Here is a 21,397-nt window from a genome sequence, read left to right as displayed (position 1 = left end):
AAAGTTTAACAATTTGGAGAATTTGAGTCCTGTCACATCTGCATACAACTAACACAGCCTGCCCTGAAGCTCAAGCGTATTTGGGTGATGCAGCAGGACAATGACCGAAATACACCAGCCAGTCCACCACTGAATGATTAAAAACAAATCAAAGTCTGGACTTAAATCAGATTGAGACCTTAAACAAGCCATTCATGCATCATATCAGGTGGATTTAAACAGCTTTACCCCCCTTAATAAATGAAATCATCATATAAGAACTGAAGTGTGACGAATATGCCAAAAAAAAAAAAAAAAAATCAGGAAAGGGGAAACAAACTTTTTTGCAACACTGTATATCAGGATCTGTACTTTCTTGTCAGGAACATAAACCAAACTAACTTTCTATTTTCTGCCAAGTGCAAATATTTAACAACATAAATATCACAACCATGCTCACTCACCTGGCCTCAGATTTAAACCTCACATTAAAAGTCTACTTTACTCTCACAGCTACCTTTCGCTTCTCCTGTGTCACCTGCTTTATTAGTCAAACAGTGTAAATTACACCAAACAGAAAAAGGCAAATTTGTTATAGCATAATGAAAAAAACTTTGACATGGCGAGAGGTTGAAGCCAAGATCCAGCGACAAAGTCAGCGGTTAAAAGATTTAGCAAATAAATGTTTGTAATGTCCCGTCTCTCCACTTCTTAACTTCACCCTCTTAATCCAGCTGCGGTTATTCACATTGATAATTTGTTCCTGCTCTGCTTTTAATGTCTTTTCGCATGTGCACAGTCCACATTAAGTCCAGTGTGGACGAGTTTGATCAGGTGCAGCAGGAGAATTTTGGCTGATTTCTGGGAGCGTCTAAAATCGGCAGCGACTGACGACTGCTTATTTCTTCATAGTTGGCGAACTTTGTTACCTGTCTGTGGAGTGGAAAAAAACACAGGTAAGACGGGTAAACAGGTGAAAGAATGGGAATGTGGAAGAAAAAAGAAAAAGAAAGTTTTACTTTTAAATGACAGAATGCAGAAAATTATTAACAATTAAGAAAGTGTTTCACTTGTAAAACAAAAGGTCAAACAGTATTTATTGTTATCATACAATGATGTATCCCTTGGTGGACGTTTAAACTTGTTGTTCTTAATGTGTTACTGATCATCACTGGCAATGCTTAGTTAGTGATACGATATAAGCTGTATATACAACATCCATCCTCCACCCAACTAATGACAAAATGTTAGCTTCTTAATGTCTAATTCATGAAGTCCCACAGTTTTGTTTTGTTTTGGAATAATCAGGTGTGTGAATCTCACCTGGCCAGGTGCAGCACGGCCTCCAGGATGTTGGATCCATCTTTGGCGCTAGTTTCACAGAACAGAGTGTTGTATGTCTGTTGGTCAGAGACAGGAAACATTTAATGTTTTAACATTTTTATTTACTGCCATTCATTCCTCGAATTACAGGTTACAGTTTATATGATTTCTCTCTAAGTTGGAGGTGTAACAGGTAACTGCAATGTAAATGTCTGGTAAAATAAAGGGTTTTTTATTTGTAATTACCATGGCAAGTTTCTCCCCGTAGCTGGCAGGAACGCAGCCAATTCCACCTTGTCTAAGATCAGACTTATTACCCACAAGCATGATGGGAATGTCCTCGTGGGACACATCCTGCCAAGAAAAACAATGAACAATAATAATAATCATATTGAAATCTCTTGTGACAGGTTACGGAAGGTGTGCTGAACTTGTTTTACACTGAGCACAAACTTCTGTACAGTGCATTATATGAGGAAACCACTGACCGAATATACAAAAAACACACACACACAGAACACCAGATCATATTGAATGCATGCTTATCCAACACTTACATATTGGCTGCATGTAAATGAAGAAAAACAAGCAGAATAATCAGTGTGACCTTTAAATATCTTTTGATAACACAAATGCTGCCAGCGTCACAGTGGACACACTTAACCATATGACTATATTATACATGTTTCTGATGCCTGGACAGCTCATTTCAAAGTGTGTCAGGTGGTAACCGTATAGCTGTGGAGGGTATTGCTTTACCTCAATCATATCCACCCACTCTCTAATATTGAGGAAGCTCTTCTCGCAGGTGACGTCGTACAGCAACAAAACACCGTCTGCCCGGCGGAAGTAAGACTTCGCAATACTGCGAAACCTGAAAATAGCACAGGAGATGGCTCAAACTAGACAGTTACAAACCTCATGTACTCCACTAACGAAGTGCTATTTATATATTTGTCAAGAAACAGCAACACGTACTATCCACACCAACACATACCTCTCCTGCCCCGCCGTATCCCAGAGTTGAAGCAGCACGGGCTCTCCGTCCACAATTAGTGTTTTCATCTGGAAATCCACTCCTGAAAACACAAAGAAGATCCAGTCAAGAAGGAAGCAAGTGAAAGTGTTCAATAGCTGATCAGAATAACTACATTATACTATTTTAATTATCTTACTTCACAGTGTACAAAAATTAAGCATTAACTAGTCAGCTGAAACTTCCTCCAAGCTTTTATTTACAAAGCTTCTTGTAGAGAAGAGGACATGACATTAAAATGCTTGCTTTTAGTTTGTGTCCAGCTCACCCAGAGTTGCACTAGAGTTCATTTTGAATTCATTCTTGCAGAGGCGAAGCAGGAAGCTGGATTTCCCCACAGCAGCGTCCCCAGCTAACACGATCCTGTAAGCCTTCTCGGACGTCATGTAGCCCAGGTCAGTGCTGTCCTTGTCCTCCTTCTGTAGCGGTGACAGGGAGATGGTGTTCTCCAGATGATAAAGTTGAATTCACTTTATCATCAGCAAATAGTTTCCTCAACTCTTACTAGCGATGACTTACACATAATCAGTCCATAGCCATAGCTACTACAGAGCGAAATGTACCTTCCTCATACATTTTTCTTTCTACAATGTCAAAATGTTAGGAAGAGACGAAGGGTCACAAAGTCTGGTAAGGTCTCTAAATAATTACAAAAACTTTTCCAGAAATCTGACTGTAACTTAAATTTCAACAATAACCCCAATAATCCTGTTTTTCTGACCTTTCTTACAAAATAAAAGAACCCTCTTTTATGACTCCTCTCATAATTTTCTCTCGCACCTGAACATTGATGGCACTAAGGGCCTTTCTCGTTGTTGGAGCTGGTGGTTCAGACGGCTTCCAGTCCAAAACTGAGCTGCTGTCTGATCCGAATGCTGATTCCCCATCCTGTGTCTCTGCTGGCTGTGATGTAGACACAAAGTCTCAGATAGTTAAGCATTCAAGGCAAGAATACACTTTTTCCCCCTGGAGTTATCTATTTCCACTCTCTATGTGTTTAAACACCAGTTTTTATTTAATCATTAATTATTATCGTTTATGTAGGTTCTCAGTCATCCAGGTCATGGTGGTCTCAAGAGCTTGAAAAAGAGGGAATTAAAATGGTGTATGCATAAGTATCATAGGTAACAGCACTATGGAACAACTTGGTCATCCCTTTTCAAACAGGTTAGTCAGAGAAACTTATTCAAGCATGACGGTGCAAAAACTGGTCCATCCCAAGATCAAAACTCCCAAACACAAGCTAAACATCAAAGTGCAGGAGTACTTGGAGATCTACGCCGGAGAAACCAAACAGCCATTCCACAAATGCATGACACAACATTGAAGAGGCACCTCAACAGGAACAGACTCAGGTGTAGATCTACACTAAAAGGTAAAAGGAAGCTCTTTGGAGGGAAGACAGATGGTTTAAAGGAGGAGCAAAAGAGGCCATCACCATGAACACTGTGTGTGCAACAAAGGTTGGCAAAGGTTTCCAGGCACTTCAACGCCCATTCAAGTCTTTCCACTGTTGCTGTAGGTGACCTCAATAGGCCACATGATAGGGTGGGGCGAGGCCTTACAGTGGCTTCACCCTTAACCCCCGGTGATGGTAACGCCTTTTTTCACAGCATGGCTCATGTGATGACGCACGCGATCAATAGCAGACCAAGAACCACCTCCAAAGGGGACCACCCCCACTAAGGGTTAAATACCTGGGACTCTCCATCTTTTGCTTTTATACCTGAAGAAACCTCTTAGATTGGAGGTGAAACGTCTCCACAGACTTGAATAAGCCCACTTCCTTTCTTCTTCAAGTTATTACATCTGTGGTGTCAAATATGTAGCTATAAGCTGGACATGATTATGGTCTTACCTCAGTGTCAGAGAGTTCTCCGATTACACTGTCGTTGTTATCGTCGTCCTCCTTTTTCTTCTCCTGACTGTGATTCTCGTCTTCTTCTTCTTGACCCTTGACCTCATGCTCTGAGTCATAGCCTCCATGTGAGCCTCTGAGCGTCGACAGGCCACTGTCCACGTAGATCTCAGGCAGGCTGTCCTCCTCACACTCGCTGCTGTGCCTGCGCCTCAGGCCAGGGTCACACATGGCCAAGGCAAGGGTGTCACCGCTGGGCCGGCGGCTGAACAGAGGATACTCGTCCATGCGGTACCTGAGAAGGAGAAAGGCAATAAAAAACACAAATTCAGGTAGTAGGTCATTTCACACATGAAGTAGTTTTGTTGGTTTTCCTGTAGCTAGATGGGAGGGTTTTTTTTTTAATGTCCTGGACTTATTTTGGGTTAATACGCTCTTTTGTAATATCATTTACACAGTCTACATGGTTTTTAATGAATAGTAATAAAGTAAAGTACTAAAGACATATGATAGATCAATTTTTAAGTTATATATTAAACCTGTAAACAATATTTTAAAATGTTATGTGCATGGGTAGTTTTTGTATAAAGTACATGATCTTGTGTGCACACTCCCATAAATATGTTGTTTTCATATTGCTTCTGCCTAAATGCCTGTAAAAGTGCCAAAAGGCATCACCACAAGCTAAAACTGTAATAATTACATACCTGAATCTTTTTTTAATTAACGTTTCAGAGAGGTAAAACTAATCTTCACATACATTGTATTCACTGGTCAAAAGAAAAGACTTTTATTGTCTCTTTTTAAGATGCAAAAAGTTCTTATTAGTGCAAAACTGGGCCTGAATTTGCTGCTTTATGGTACAAAAACAAAACCTTTATGCCGGATAACTGCAGAATCTCATGGTTCAGCTTCTCACAGCAGCTTAAATAAATAACTTGCAGCAAAATCTACTAGACAAATAAAAAGTCACATGGGAAAAGAAACCTTGCCAGTTCCAAATATATGTATATATATATATATATACACCAAAAATTCCATTTTTGGTGTAAGACCAGCTCTAGTGTGCCAGTGCAGAGAATATACAGGTGATTAATGTAAATTTAATGCACAGATGCTCTTCTTTGTCATCTGTGTTGTTTGTAGACCGTACCTGTCTAATAATGCATATGGTGATGTGTAGCAGATGCTTTTACTTCTGCTTCTTTCCTTAAATTCTCCTGGTGATCCTCCGTTAGACTGCTACACACAAGAAACAAAAATAAACTATAAAATGTATTGTTATAATGTTAGATGTGAATGATGTTATGTTGTAAGGCAGTGCACAGTTTTTAATGACCCCTTAGAGCCTAAATGATGAAATAATTCCCAGAAAATTATTATTATTATTATTTTCAAATTACTGATAACTTAAATTAATGAAATAACATTTTGCACATATGAGCTTTTAGGATAAATTTATTTAAAGACTAATTACTTTTTAAAAATAGGCTGCAGTCCAATCAAATGAGTGGATCAAATCAAACTAAGATACTAAAATGTGCTAAGTGAAGACATTTAAAATGTCTTTACTTATTTTGTGAATGAAGTAACTTTATTAAGTGTTCAGCTTTACCCTCGTTATCCTCTCCAGAGCTGCTCTCAGGCCGTCATTGCTGTCATGGAGCTTCCTGTTGGCTGTCCTGCACACACACACACACACACACACACGCACACACACACACACACACACACACACACACACACACATACACACACACACACACACACACACACACACAGTGGGAGAGAGAAAAGACATTTTAAATGTAGGCAACCTTGTAAAATCAGTTTCAGCAGATGTGTGTGTTTGTGTGTGTGTGTGTGTGTGTGTGTGTGTGTGTGTGTGTGTGTTTGTGTGTGTGTGTGTGTGTGTTATTATCTGGCTTACTGTAGAATATCAATCTGATTCTCCAGGATGTCTCGTTCATCAGAGAAGTGTTTCATGAGCTCCTCGTCTCTGCAGGAAAACAGACAGAAACACAGTTAGTAAATCTAAAGAAAAGCTTTACACCAGATACCCTTCCTCCTTCTTTTAAGGTGAATGTGTAAACCACTACATTGTGGAGCCAATTGTTACTAAATCTGAACACAAGCATATACTTATCTATCAATTTTAAAAAAAACATATCTAAAGTGTTACATATTTTTGTATGTTCATCACTGTTTAGGGCCTCAGTTTCTGCACAAAGCTTAAACAACACAAACTCCTTAAATGTACGGATTACTTTTATTAACCCCGATTCTTTTGTCCCCATGATAGAACAGAGAAAACCGACTCATAGTGTGTTAAAACATTTATATTTCTTCTTATTCAATCATCTTTCGAAAGAGGGAGACCCCTGCACAGCCCAAACGCCAGTTGCAGGATCTCTAACATTAGAATCATAAACTGTGCCTCATATAGGTGTTATTTTGGTACTTTACACGTCACACAGTTTCAAACATTGCTTATATGGCAAAGTTCCTCTTTTCTGTGTCTTATCTATTAATATGCCTGTGCACTTAAACTTCCTGTTTTTCAGTCTGGCTGAGCACTTAGTTTATGAGTCAAAAGTGGCCTTGCTTTACAAACCTTCATGATTAAAGTACATAAAACAATATAATGAGAAAATAAGGATACTAAGGATATTAATTACATGACACTTTCAAATGATAAATTCTACAATTTTGACTAATTCTTATATTGTTAAACCAGAAGGGGAAGCAACCAAAGTAAATTAAAGATGCAACACTTTAAAATAAATTTAGGATCTTCAGTCAAACAGCAGCTACTGCAAAATATAACCAACATGGGTACCAAAACCTGCAGTATCTCTAGTGGCCACTGGAGGCTGCTTCAGAAGTGAGGTGATTCCAATAGTAAACAAAAATTGCATACAGCCTGACACAGAAAACTGGCTTTAGCACTATGGTTTTCTTTTATTTACAGTCTGCTGTCTGAAGGCAGGTAATGTAAAATATAAACATCTGGAAGAGGGATCCCTCCTCTGTTCTGCTTTTTCCCCTGCTAAATGGTTTATTGGGAAGTTTTCTCTTATTGTAATATGTAAAAACATAGTAGGTAAAAACATCAATCTTGAATCTATTACATATTTTCAATAAAATCATCATAGTTTCCCCATTAAATAATGGCTGATATTTTTATACAGTCTTCTCCTTTTTTCCACGTCTGTCACAATTTTGCAAAGTTACTGAAAGACACGCGAGACTCCTCAGAGATGGAGGAACAAAAGTGTCAACCTAATGAGTCAGAAGCAGGCAGGGTTTTCTCCTCCCTTTGTCTCTGTTGCGTCTGTTACTAGGTAACGCTCCCAAAGATGTTATCGTACGTGTGAAGGCACTCCAGGATATCCTGTTTCAGCTGTGACAACACAATAAAATTCCCAGGAGCCAACATGCAGACAGACAACCAAGAGAGGTTATGCCTCCGTCGTCTGTCTCTGTTACACGGCTCAGGGGTGGGGTCGTGTTATAAGGTATAGTGGATTCTTCTAGAGTCAGTACATTTAGCTTGTATGAAGTGTATTCAGTGGTTTTACAAGTGTAAATATTTATTTTTCTCAAGTTCTCATTAATCTTTAAACAAGGAAAGAAAAAGGTGGAAATACAAACCTGTTCTGCAACTTCTTTTCATCAATAGTGGAGGTTTAGACTTTCATAGTGTGCAGTGAAACTGTATGTGTTTAGAGAGAGCTAAATGATGTGAAGTAAAAATCTTTTTTTATTTTTTTGTTTCTTTTTTAATCATCGATGTAAAAAAAGTAAAAAGAATAAATAACATGTGGCTAATTAGATCTGGTGCTCAACTTTAACTCCACGGACCACACGTCAAAATCTGTAGTGAGGGTTTAAATTATTTAACAAAAGCAGCCAAACCGATTTACCGCTCAGAGTTGATGCTTTGATCGGTTAGCTCGGTCTTCAGCGAGTCCATCTCACTCTGCAGGCAGGCGACTTTGGTCTGAGACCTCAGCAGCTCCTGCTTTAACCGCTGGTTCTCCTGCAGATGCACAGACAAGCAGCAAAACAGAAGATTACAGCTGTGTGTTGTAAGCAGGAAGCATAATGACTGTATAAATGAGTTCAAATACATTCACTCTCACCAGTGTTAGCTCATTGATCTTCTTCTTCAAGGCCGGGCTCTCGTCTTTCACTGTGATGTTCTTGTACTTCTCCTCTATCTGGTAAAGTTGAAATGTATAGGATAAAGATTATTCGACCTTCTCACTCTTGTGGGCTACTTTTACTTTTACATGCATCCAGAAATGTCGATTCTAATTGGTTAAAATAAAATAAAATAAAATAAACAGCTCTTACAAATCAGTTTCAGAGGAGTGGGGAAAAAAAGTTTCATAAAACGGCTAAATTTGTACTATTTAAACATTTTAACCTGATGACTTTCAGGATGCTTTTTTCCGTGCATGTTCTCAGACCTGATGCAAATGCTTGGACACATACACAGATGTCTTCATTAAGACCAACCCAACACAATAACTTCTCTGCATGCTTGATCTGCTCTTCAAGATTGCATGAAATCACTTCCCTTGTAAACAGCTGACTTGAAATCTTCAGTAAGAAGGACCTCAGTCAGATTGAGAAGCAATAGTAGATTTTTCTCATCCAAATATTTACTGTGAAGTTTCAGTTAAAGAGGTCCAGCTGAGATTTAATGGACTCTGTGAAGCTGCTTCCTGCTTTCAAAGATGTTAAGTTCTGAAATGGACCCAGAAAATTGTTCTTCATCCTCAATAAACATGAGATATATAAAATCAAAGGTTTATTTACTCAATTAATTAATTATTAAGAAAAATGTGGTATAAATTGAACAGTATACCAATCAAATTTAAACCCAATTCCATTAAAGTTAACATTTTACATTGTACTAATATATTTACTAATAATGTTCTAATATAATTAAAATGAGTTAAAGTCAGCATTTTGGATCTAAATTTGTTTTGAGTGTAAAATCCTTATCGTGTCAGTATCATATAAATATGTTTAAAACCACCATTACAGCAATTATGTTGTAAAAAACCAGAACTCAGCCAGACAAGTGAAAAATGTACCATCTGCATCCTCTGGATCTTACACTGCAGCTCACACACTTCAGTTTCATAACTTCTTCGTAATTCACTCAGCGAAGCCTCTGCTCGCTTCTTCTCCTGCAAAAGCACAAATACAACCCCCCCAAACAGAAAATATATCAATCAGTTGCATCAGAAAGGCAGTTTCCTGTATGATTTGTGTGTTTGTGCATGTGTGTGATTGGTTTTTGCTTCTTACTCTGCATAAAGCGATTTTAAGGTGGATTTTAAACCATTTGATGAAGGGTCTGAGGAATCAAAAACTTTTTTTAATGTACAATTTCCAAAATAAATTCCTCCGTTACAGGTGCCAGGATATGACAGTGTGTATATCATGGTGTGAGAGGATACAGGTGACCGCCCTCTAATTTTGTGTGCTTTTCTTAGACAAAACAAACAGTAGAGCCTGAGTTAGCTGAGTCAATGGAGAACACTTACATAACTTTAGGCACAGTGATAAAACAGAGTTTATATTCACAACTTTTAAAGAAACGTCAGAACCACAGATAAAATCAACGTGTTTAAATAAATTCAATGGTTTGTTTCCTGATATAACAAGTGATGCTTTATGTTTCTGCCAGTCTTTGTCAGCTTTTCTTCCTTTTATTGCATTTTATTTCATGTTATGGAAAGCTAAATGCTGTTATCAAAGCTTATCATTTTCCACAAAACACTGATTATGTGTTCTGCTGGATTTTGGGAAATATCTGCAGCTTCCATGAGGCTCCAAATCCGTGGGCTTTTAATTCATAGACGATATATTAAGACATAAACAGACCTAAATTTAGGCATTAAAGAGCTGCTGTAGTAACAAATTTGCCTACTCTAGCTGTGGATGTGGATACGTTTGACAAACAGACAGAATTCATAGAGATTTAACTTCATCAGTCAATAAAAAGCAGGTTAAACAATTCAAAGTTCAGGTCAGCCACATGTTGATGTAGCTGACCTGGCTCTTTTTAGATTATCATCTTTATCCACACACCACCATCCTTATCACCACCAACACATACAGCCTTATCATTTTAGAATAGAGGATAAAACATGCCCCAGCACCTCGAGCTATCTGCTGTTTTATATCCACAGAGTTGTGAGAGCAGCAGGCGTGTCTGAATTGGGATCAGTAAGCTGCTACACGGCTGCGTATGTTTGTTTGACATGAGGGAAGAGCTGAACAAACGCGCCCTGCTTATCACTTTGCCTACACAAACTCCAGGGAAAGAAACGCATCATAGCAACTAGCTGGAAAAAGCAAACAGTGTAAAAACACAAAGTCACGGGTCTGCAGTGGAGGGTCTCATATGTGTGTCTTGTGGGCTCGGCATTGGTCCCACCTTCTCACGTGTTTTTCTCTCGGTAGCTTGAATGCGTTGGTCCATTTCTTCCTCCATTTCACTGAGCTGCATTGATGCTTGGTCCTGCGCTCTGTAACACAGTAATAAGATCACCTCACTAGATTCCAGATACTTCTATCCATGTGACGCTAACTTAACTTTCTGATTTGTGACAGTATTTATGGTTCGCCTGACATTTGGATTGACACAAAAACATTTGTAATTTCTTAGAAAACAAGCTTGACTAATAAGTATCAAACAGTCATGCTACTTTTGTCCAATCATACATAAGAACGTTTTTGAGGCCAGATACTGATGTTAGACGAGAGGGCCTGACTCACACTCTTCTTTCCTGTTATCCCTACTCCACCAAACTTCACAGCAGGCACACAACTCAGGTTCTCCTGGCACTGGCCAGACTCAAACTTGTCCATCAGACTCCAGAAAGGGAAACGTGATTCATCACTTCACAGAAAGTGAGCTTGACTTTTACTTCCACTGCTCCTATAAGCATTGGCATGCTTTGCACTGATCCATCCAATACCTGACATTGTGCTTGCATTCAGCTCTTGACCTTGGAAACCCATGACACGAAGCTCCCTGAGAACAGTGTTTGTGCTGATGTTAAATGCCAAAGGAGGTTTATAACGCGGTAATTACTGAGTCAGCTGTGCGTTAGAATTTAGGAACAAGTTGCTGTAGTTCTTTTATTCTTCCACTTTGCAATAACAGCCACTGTGACAACGTGGATGAGCAGTTGGAATACTCTCCACTTGTCTCAGAAGTATTGACTTTTTCCACATTAAGCACATTATTCTCTCTACCTATGTTTATTTGCTATGATTTGCTATTGTGAAAGTAATATTGCTGCACCTACTACCCTGTTTGTGTAAGCTTTATGTTGCCATCAAAATCAAACATTCAGCAGATTAAAGCAAATACTCAGTCACAGGTTGCTTTATATTTTTTAGGCTGCAGAATTAACTACTTTGTGCATACTTACATCGACTGTTCTCAGCCTTCGTGTACGTCAGGTGTAGGGAAAGGCCCAACCAGAGTTTCCTGATTTTTAAAGTACTGATGATGTCATGTCTGACATCAACAGGTCAAACTAAGAGGTTCACTCTACATTGATGCACTGGTAGTTATATGTTTTACTTATGATCTGGTTGCTCAAGTCTCTCTCCTGTGGTTCATACTCGTCCTGTCTACATCTTTGCCACATGCTCATTAGGGTGGCTGTAGTTCAGTATGTAGAGCAGGTCATCTGCTAATCATTCACAGGTAATAACTGATCATATATGTGCGTGTGCATGATACTCACCGTTTGATGGCAAGTGCCAAGTTCTCCATCTCTGAGTTCTGCTGTTTGATCTCTTTGGTGAAGTTGAGGATGACTTTCTCAAACTGAGGAATCAGTCTGGGCTCAGTCAGACTGATGTTCTGATACAGTGTTGCTGCTTGCTCACGCCTGGAGAAAAATCAGGAGATAAATGAGCTCTCTGCAAACAAATTTTTGCTAGCAGAAATTGAGGATTACATTGAAGAATTTTGGTTTGTACGGTTTGATTCATTAATATTTTTGTAGTTTTGTCTATTTTAAATTTTAAAAAATCAAGACGCGATTGAAGTGAAGCCTTCCTGCTTTAATTCAATGGTTTTGCAAAAGGATGGCAGTAACTGTTTAAACAATATAAACATTTTTATACACAGTCTCCCATTTTCAGAGCTTCAGAAGCAATTGACAATATACTGACAATTTTCATGGCCAAGTAAGGTCTGTGCCCTATTTCATGACCAATAAAGCAGATAAAAGATCTAAAGATCTTAATTCCAAGTGTTGAAATACAATTTGTTAGTTTTTCACAGGGATGCTCAGTATGAATGCAATGACCAGCTCAGCAACAACAAAAGGCCTGAAAGACCACTGTGCATGATGACAGAATTATTTTGATGGTTAAGAAAAAAAGTTTACAACATCTAACCAAGTTAAGAATAAACTCTTGAAGAGGAAGACATATCATTGTCAAAGTCTACAATCAAGAGACATCTTCATGGGTTTACAACAAAATGCAAACCACTGGTTAGATTCAAGAAGATGAAGGCCAAATTAGCCTTAGCCAGAAAACATTAAGAAAATACAGTAATGGAAACATGTTTTGGACAGATGAAACTAAGGTTAATTTGTACCGAAATGATGGGACGAGAAGTTTGTATGGCTGTGACTGGAACTGGGTCACAAGTGTTTACTGATGATGTGACTCCTGATAGAAGTAGCAGGATGAGTTGTAAAGTATACAGGGCTGTACTCTCTGCTAATACTGATCAGGCACAGTGTAAATTCACAGTGCAAATGGATAATGACCCAAAGCAGACTGCAAAAGCAACCCAAGAGTTTTTCAAGCCAAAGAAATGACATAATCTTCAATGGCCAAGTCAGTCACCTGATCACAACCTAGTAGAGCCGCTTTCAGTCATGAAATAAGACAATAAAGGCAAAGAGACCCAGAAACAAGCAGCAGCTGAAGGTGTCTGCAGTAAAAACCCGGCGGAGCATCTCAAGGGACGAAACACAGCATTTGGTGATGTCCATGGGCTTTAGACCTCAGTCACTGACTTCAACGGATTTTCGTCTGGGCTTGGTTGTAGTATAAAAAATGTCTATAATTCCTAAACAGTTCATGAAAGTTTTTTTTAATCCCCTTAACCCTGTAAGACCCAACCAATCAAAAAATTGCCAGAAAATTCTGATTTTTTGGAACTTATAACAAACTTATAACAAAATCCACAAACAATTTTTTGCTATATCATGTTGTGTATGATATATTTTTATGATATATGAATTATATATTTTTTGTATGGCATTTCATACATTGGGTGTGTTTGGCAACTTTATGTTAACAACAGTGTTAATTTTAGACAAAAAAAGAAGCTTTGTCCATAACATTTTGAAATTATGGCAAGTGCTGATGATGTTGATGAGAACAAGGTCTCAGAAACTCATCCGTCAAATATGATACAAAGGTCATTATAGGGTTATATTTAAAGCTGAAAATGCACTCAGTCTTGAATGAAAATCCACTGTAGGGTACACACAGATAAAATAACAAACAATTCTGTCTTTGTTCGGACTCAGCTGAATATGCTCGAAAAACAGACATTATCCAACAAATTCACAAGAGGTTTAATTATTTATTGAATATTTTTTGAGTATTTGTTTTATATTCTTAATAACAATGGCGGTGTGGACACACAAAAAATGTACCTTTTTATTATTAATTAGATAAATGGCAGACAACATATTATTTCTTGTAGGTAACACTGGATTACAGTAACAGGGTCAAAAGTCTTTAACTGTGGGAAAATGTTTCAAATGATAAAAATCCTTGTTTTCATCGCAATTGTGCATTTGGAGTTCTGATTTTCATTTGATCTGCTAACAAGACTGATGTTACGATATGAAAAATGGAGTGTAACAAATGAGTCAAGGTGTAGTACAGCTTTAATTACACTAATATTAAACAAAATAAACACTAAATAAACAATATTAAGAATGCCTTAAGTCAACACTCCTCTGACAGGTAGACAAACTGTTCTACTTTATTCTGAGTGGCTGAAGAAAGTATTTCATCAGCTCGGTAGAAAGTTTGCTATAAAGTTTGTTCTATCTACCTCTCCACCCTAACAGCAGTTAACATAATTGAGATATTTAGCAAATCTACATTTTTGTTGAGCCTTTAAAGATTATTTAACAAGTAGAAAATAAAACGGTTTGTGTGTCAGTTTAAGTAATATCTAATGTTGGAATAACTCTTCTAATTTTAAAGACTGATTTTTAATGAATACTTCTTTTCATGTATGTCACTTTGCTTCCCAGTGATGCAACCTCTCGTTTATTTACCCTGAAAACAAAATAGCTTTCCTGGTGTGTGTTAAACCCGAAGATCTGCTACTTCATTATGCAATATAGCCACTGAATGTCGTTTCGGAGTGATTATGGTAATACAGTGATAAAGTGTTCTGTATTTTCACATCCTACACCGATGGTAAAAGTGGGTCATAAAGCGGTAGAGAGTTTGTTTGCTTTCTGATAGGGTGGACTGGCTGTAATCCTGTGCATACATAGACTGCTTCATGTACATACAGTCATACATTGCTATACACAAACGGGTCATGATAGAAATGCACGCAAACAAACTAACGTCAGACCTGTGAAGGTAAGATACAAACAGGAGCAGTTGTTAGGTGAGTCACATGATCTACAGCTGCTGAAAACTCAGAAACGCAAAAGGCTAAAGTATGAAATCAAATGAAGAGACCCAAATTTAACCCTGTAAAAGCTTGTTTTTATTTATGAAATTTGTGTTCAAATGCAATTTTTGTAAACAGTTGATCATGTCAACAAATGCAGAGTAGAGACATTTGACCCCCCTAGAAGAAAATTCTTGAAAACCGAGCAGTGAAAGCCTTTTATAGGTCAAACCATCTTTCCAGGCTCGGTCTCCATCAGCTGAGAGACTGAACAAAGTTCATAACACATTAGATCATTCTCAAGCATAAGAAAGAAATTGATTTTTTGCTCTTGACTTGTCTTCTTGTTCTCACACAAAATATCTTTTCAGCTCCTGAAAACAGACATCTGTCTGAAGTGAAGCGTGTGCTGGGTTTTCCAAACTATCCTCCCTCAGCTGACTGATGTAACAGTGACTATAAATGCTTGAAGATGAAAGAGTGCATTTATCCGACGGCACCACCGTGACAATCAATGTCCTGATGCCGCAACACAACAGCATGAGAAAAAGTCCCATGTAAGGCCAGTGGCCACACGCACATGGATGGGTCTACAGTGTGTGTAAAGCGAGTAGGCATTATCGAGCCCAGTCATTGGATGTGACCATTTTCAGAGAGCTGTTTTTATCACTTAATACTGATTTATGAATAATTCAAGCATAAAAAATGCACCTAACTCACAGGATGAGCCACATACACATAACAAACCACTTAGGAAAACAATCAGTTTTAAAATGTATTTTTAGGCACTTACTAGCAGCTTGTTACAAAAACACATCGTTTATTCTCATTTCCTTAGCTGAATCTACAAAAATGCAAAACATAAAGAGAAATGGAGAGAAAAAGCTGAACTGGACTGAATCAGTTGCACCATGTCTTATGAATCTAAATTTTAAATGTTTGGTTTCAATCATAGTCAGTGTGCACGATGGAGATCAGGAGAGAAGTACAACAGTCAGAGTCTACAGTCATCTGTAAAACACAGAGAAGGCTGGTTTGGGGGATCTTGCTGAATTTGGAAAGCATGGCGAAGTGGCTTCATGTTTCAGCATGACAATGCTCCCAAACACTCTTCCAGAGCAGTAAAAGCATATTCAGATAGAAAAAACACAGTGGAACACAGTCAGTCATGGACCGGCCTCCTCAGAGCCCAAATCTCAATATTATTGAAGCAGTGTGGGATCATCTGGACAGATAATCGAACAAAAGGCAGCCAACATCCAAAGAAGAGCTTCATATGTCCTTCAAGAAGCCTGGAACTACTGCTGAACATTACTCAGAGAATGAGACGGTGTTAAAGAATAAAGGAAATATCAACTCATAAGAATAGTACCAACTCTTTTTCCTTATATACTATATTTCCATGTATGGCTTCACATTTCAACCAATCCTTTCCCATTTTCCTAAAAAAATATAAAGAAAAGAGGAATGACTTTGCAGAGTGCTGTATTTAAATTAGGCCTTATCTGGTCAAATAAGTAGCAATTAAGCCTGAAGAGATGTCATGTTTTTGAAACTGGTTCAATCAAAAGTCAGAAACTGCTCACTTCATCTGACTAAACAGCCTCACAGCAGTTGATGAACTGCATCCCTGAGTTATACTTAATGCATGTTTATATTTTATGATAGTTGATTTTGGGGGGCATCATGAAACCTTAATAATCAGTAAAGAAAACTCAAAGTGATGACATAATAAGAAATGTAATATACTTACCAGGAAGATCTAAGAACTACATGAAAAACCATAGCAGATACAGCGCACCACAGTGTTATTTTCAGTGACACTGATGTATTTCTCTGTGGAAAATGCTGAGTTTGCATATAAAAATATTCACTGCGAGGCCAAACCTGTACAAAGTTTTGAGAAATTATCGCAGAACATCCTTCGTTAAGGAGTTAAGGAATAAATAACACTGCAGGTCAAGAGAGAAAAAAAACCTCCTCTGCTTTTTAATTACTTATTTTTCATGTCACCTCTCCTCCAACAAAGAGCACAGACTTTTAAAACAATTTAAAAACATCACATTAGGTGTTAGATTGAAGGTGATTACTACAGTTATGTAAGGTGAAGCACGGAAATCCAGGATGAACACCTTCCAGTCGCACTCTAGTACTCTAGTATCTACTGTCATGACACCGACTACACTGTGCAGTATTATTCACATTCACAGATCCACTGCAGTGGATCTGTACATGGATCTGTTCTGGGATCTCTCTGTGCTTCCATCTGGACACATTAAAAGCCAAAAGGTGAGAACAGCAGCAGCAAGGACCCAACATTGTCTTACTGGTGCCAACAACAGTGACAACACAAACCACACTGATCAAGTCAGAAACAGCATTTAGCAAAATAAAATCACAATATGAAATTTGCTATTTGAGTTCAGCCATGATGTCGGTGATGATGTTACACTGAGATCAGCTGTTATCCTGCATGATTGTGGCTATGATTATGTAACTGCTTCAGATGTTTTCATTTTGGTCTCCTTTAGCTTTAGTTAAATAAAAAAAGACATTTCTGTCTACACAAACATCCCTGTACACACGTGACCATTCATATAAACTGGATATAGATGTGCTATAGTGTAAACAGGAACGTCCTTAGAGCTTCCATTCATATTTATACTGGTTGTGTTATTACATGCCTGCGATTCTTGTGGCTATTTCTTTACACACAGTGAGATAAGTATTGGCTAAGTAATGTGTGTAATGTGTATGTGTGTTAGTCCCCATAGGGAAATTGCTCCTCTGCATTTAACCCATTCACCCAGTGAAGCAGTGGGCAGCCACCAATGCAGCGCCTGAGGAGCAGTGTGTAGGGACGGTACCTTGCTCAGGGGTACCTCAGCAGTGTTGGGAAGGTTACTTTTAAAATGTATTCCATTACAGATTACAGAATACCTGCCCCAAAATGTATTCTGTAACGTATTCCGTTACGTTACTCAATGAGAGTAACGTATTCTGAATACTTTGGATTACTTAATATATTATCATGCTGTTTACAACTACATGAATGTACTGTTGCTGTGATTTATTACTGTTACTGAAGGTCCGCGGCTCCAAACCGTAGTAAAGGGACCTCTGGCTAATACGGTGGGTTCTGCGTCGGGCTCTTAGCCGAAAACTAGCTTTACTTTGTTGTCTGGGTTAACTTTGCTAGCGAGAGACAGAGAGAGGCGTTGAAAGGCTGCTCCAACGGAACTTATTGTTTTTTGGAGGAAAACACGAACACGGTGTACAGTCGAGTCTTAATAGCTTACTTACAACTGGGCTCGTCAGGCTCTCTTCTTGGCTGCAGTGGTTATTATTATATTTACATGCTTCCAGCTCCCGTTTTTGCTCGATGACAGCTCGTACTTTTCCTTTTTCTCCCTCCCTCGCTCACAGACACATAACGTGTATGGCAGTCCATTGTCCCTGCAGCACGGACTACACTGCCTATGATGCTACATTCTTTAGAGCTATACCGGTAGCATTCTGCCTATTAGCTTAGCACAACAACAAAAAGGCCTCTCCCACCCAGGAAACACGCAGAGAGAGAGCGTCACCCTGTAACCATGGCAACCGTAACCGTGCCACCTGGAACAACAGAACATAGCTGTCAAACAAAACCCAAACAGGCCTGACCCGCCACAATATGAAACAGGGAAGTACCGATGTGTAATCCATTTATTTCAACAAAGTAACTGTATTCTAAATACCACCTTTTTAAACGGTAACTGTAACGGAATACAGTTACTCATATTTTGTATTTTAAATACGTAACGGCAGTACATGTATTCCGTTACTCCCCAACACTGTACCTCAGGGTAGCCGTTCAGTGGAGTCGAACCCCCGACCTTCCGATCATGGGGCCACCACTCTACCTACTGAGCGATCCGTGCCCCTAAGTTGGTTTATGTGTTTTTAATCTGCTTAAATAAGGTGAAACAAACTCACTTTGAATAGAGATTTTACAACCATCACTGAAAGTGAGAACAGCTTCAGCAGGTCTTTGTACCTACCCAAAAAGGAATGGATGAATTTATTTAGTTTAAAGTGTTTATTTAAAGGAAAACCTCAAAGCGAACTTTTTAAAGCAGTATTACTTTTTTAGTTGGCACAGTTGTTAAACATGCTTTGGAGTTTGCTCCCCTTGTCTGCTTTTATGTTAGAGCATGAGTGATTTGCACAGCTTGCACCTTCCCATACACCTGTGTGTGTGAGGGGGGTTCACCATTAATGCCTCTCCTTAGCTTACATGCATTCTGGAAAAAACAAAAAAATAAAAACTTGAACATCCAGAGATTTTCACACAGGCGCACTCTCATTTTCATATTATTAATAATGATTTTAGTCATGGATGGAAATGGATTCGTCGTTTTGTAGAGGCAAACTTTGAAATGTGCTCTACTGGATCTTTCCCAGAGTTCACCTTTTTAAATTAGATGTGTGCTTTACTTCAGAGGTGCTATTTTCCCTGTGAAGATTAATTGTCACTATCACCTTTACGCACACTGCGCTCACTGTTGAACGCACTCATATCTCCTGAACATTTCCATATTTTAAACACATCCGCCCGTCTGTACCCATCGCCCTTACCGGCCAGAGAACAGCTGTGCACTCTCACCTGGGGATGAACTTGGCCTGCTCGTTCAGTCTGCTCTCAAAGTCTTCCCAAGCTGCGGACGGGTCGCCTCCTTCTGACTCCATGTCCGCCTCGTAGCGGTCGTGAAATCCGCTGATGAACTCTTGCAGGGTGACAGTGCCGTCGTTGTCGACGTCTAACTGGTCAAATATTCGGTCAGCCTCGGCTGCTGACACCTGTAGCTCTGCGCAGATTGTGAGAAACTCGTTTCGTTCGATCTGCCCGGAGTTGTCCACATCGTAGGTGTGAAAGAGGGACCGCAGCCGGTCCTGTTCCTCTGCGCTCATTCCCTTGATAGGGGGCTGTGGCTGGCTGGGGTAAAAAAAAGAAAAAAAAGAAGGCGTTTCGGTAAATTACAATCACCACCGAGACGACGAAACCCTGAAACCTTACAGGAACGCCAGCGTTTTACTTTCCAGACACCAGGAAAAAACAAAAGTAGTCCAAACTCCAAACTTCCACAGTTAATCCGCTCCTATCCAAACATTACCACAGCTGGTGTGCGTTTACAAAAGTTTTGATCAAAGAAATCCATTTTAAACAATCCAAACTATCATTAAAATAAAAGCATTTGCTCCCGCGTAGCCTTCACGCGTGATGTTACAGATTGTTGTAGCCAATGTTCCAGCTGGACGGAAAAAGCTGCTGTGTCTCACTGCCTCAGGTAACGCGCCTGCCATCGCTACCTGCCAGTGTGATCACTCCCCTTTCTCTTCCTAACAATAGACCTCTGGGCTTCAGGCCAAATGAAAGTGGCTCTGTGGCGAAAGGCTATTATCGTTCTAGCTGAATAAACTGAAGTTTCTGTAACTGAGACGAAGAACAGATACGTAGTCTAAATTTCCATTTTTTCCAGGCATAAATTATTATTTGACTATTAATCACATTAAATACAGGCGAAGATAAAAAAAAAACAGCTATACATAAATATTAATTTATTTATCACTTTTCAACACAATAATATTAACTATTTGATAGTAGACTTTACATTTATATCATACTGAGGACCTTTCAAATTCAAATCAGTTTTATTTACATGGTTTCAAATCACTAAAACAGTTGCCTCAAGGCACTGTATATTGTGAGATAAGGACCCTACAAAAACATGGAGAAAACCTCAACATCAAGTGTTTGCTCAGGATCACCTATGAGCAAACACTTGATGGCAGCGGCAAGGAAAAACTCCTGTTTAATAGGAAGAGACCTCCTGCAGAACCAGGCTCAGGGAGGGGCGGCTATCTGCCTGGGTCAGGGGAGGAAGACAGGACAAAAAACACTCTGTGGAAGAGAGACAGTGTCCAGGTATCCTCGCCCCCAGAGGGGGCGAGGATACCTGGACCCGGGGTATAGAGTATGTTTGGGGAGTGTGATTGTGTGTACATGTCCATTTACGTTTATTCCTACGTTGGGTGAGTGCTGAGTGTTTGTATATGTGTGCATGAGGGTGGGAATGCATGTCTGTGTCTGTGTGTGCCTGTTTGTCTGTGTCTATATGTCAGGTCGGGTCTTAGACTCCACCTCTCTGGGAACTCCCAGGCCCTCCAAGTGTGGAGGCCTATCTCCCCTCACCACACTCCCTGCCGGTGACTGATGCCCTCAGGGGTCGGTGCATTGTTGGTTCTTGGTGTCCGGGGCTGGGCGCTCAGGTCATGTGCCAGCTCACTCCTGGTGGCTACTTGGCGGGGCCTGGCGCCTGCTGCTCAGTCGGGCCTCTTCCGGGGCGCGGAGGGCCCTCGGGCCTCCGGCCTCTGTGCCTGCGGCTCGGTTCACTCTGGCACAGCTGGCTGCCGGCGGAGCCGACGAGCACGCCGGTGCAGCCCCCTC

The 21,397-nt window shown here is 39.5% G+C and overlaps 1 protein-coding gene across 1 annotated transcript; it reads right to left on the bottom strand.

Moving 5' to 3' along the window:
- Positions 1-680: 680 nt before the first annotated feature.
- On the bottom strand, positions 681-19,860 carry rasef (RAS and EF-hand domain containing). Its single transcript, XM_035907353.2, has 17 exons — positions 19,556-19,860; positions 11,981-12,127; positions 10,657-10,747; positions 9,305-9,400; positions 8,342-8,419; positions 8,123-8,238; positions 6,127-6,195; positions 5,812-5,878; positions 5,350-5,438; positions 4,197-4,491; positions 3,119-3,241; positions 2,607-2,757; positions 2,300-2,381; positions 2,062-2,176; positions 1,549-1,656; positions 1,303-1,379; positions 681-912 (listed from the first exon to the last, which is right to left on the bottom strand). The coding sequence occupies exons 1-17, from the start codon at positions 19,858-19,860 to the stop codon at positions 810-812; spliced, it is 2,112 nt and encodes a 703-aa protein (XP_035763246.2). The 3' UTR covers positions 681-809.
- Between the last annotated feature and the right edge of the window lie 1,537 nt (positions 19,861-21,397).

Source organism: Neolamprologus brichardi, chromosome 12 (assembly GCF_056152115.1).
Source record: "Neolamprologus brichardi isolate AB-2024 chromosome 12, ASM5615211v1, whole genome shotgun sequence".
Classification (NCBI taxonomy): domain Eukaryota; kingdom Metazoa; phylum Chordata; class Actinopteri; order Cichliformes; family Cichlidae; genus Neolamprologus; species Neolamprologus brichardi.
The sequence above is the reverse complement of the archived record's forward strand: the minus strand, read 5'-3'. Positions and strand labels throughout refer to the sequence as shown.

Bases quoted from the DNA above. Each gene is read 5' to 3' on its own strand.
- rasef (XM_035907353.2), bottom strand. From the start codon at position 19,860: ATGAGCGCAGAGGAACAGGACCGGCTGCGGTCCCTCTTTCACACCTAC. The intron at 10,748-11,980 runs GTGAGTATCATG...ACTGTGTTACAG, and splicing joins TTGGCACTTGCCATCAAACG to AGCGCAGGACCAAGCATCAA. The intron at 4,492-5,349 runs GTACGGTCTACA...TCTCCTTCTCAG, and splicing joins CCATATGCATTATTAGACAG to GTACCGCATGGACGAGTATC.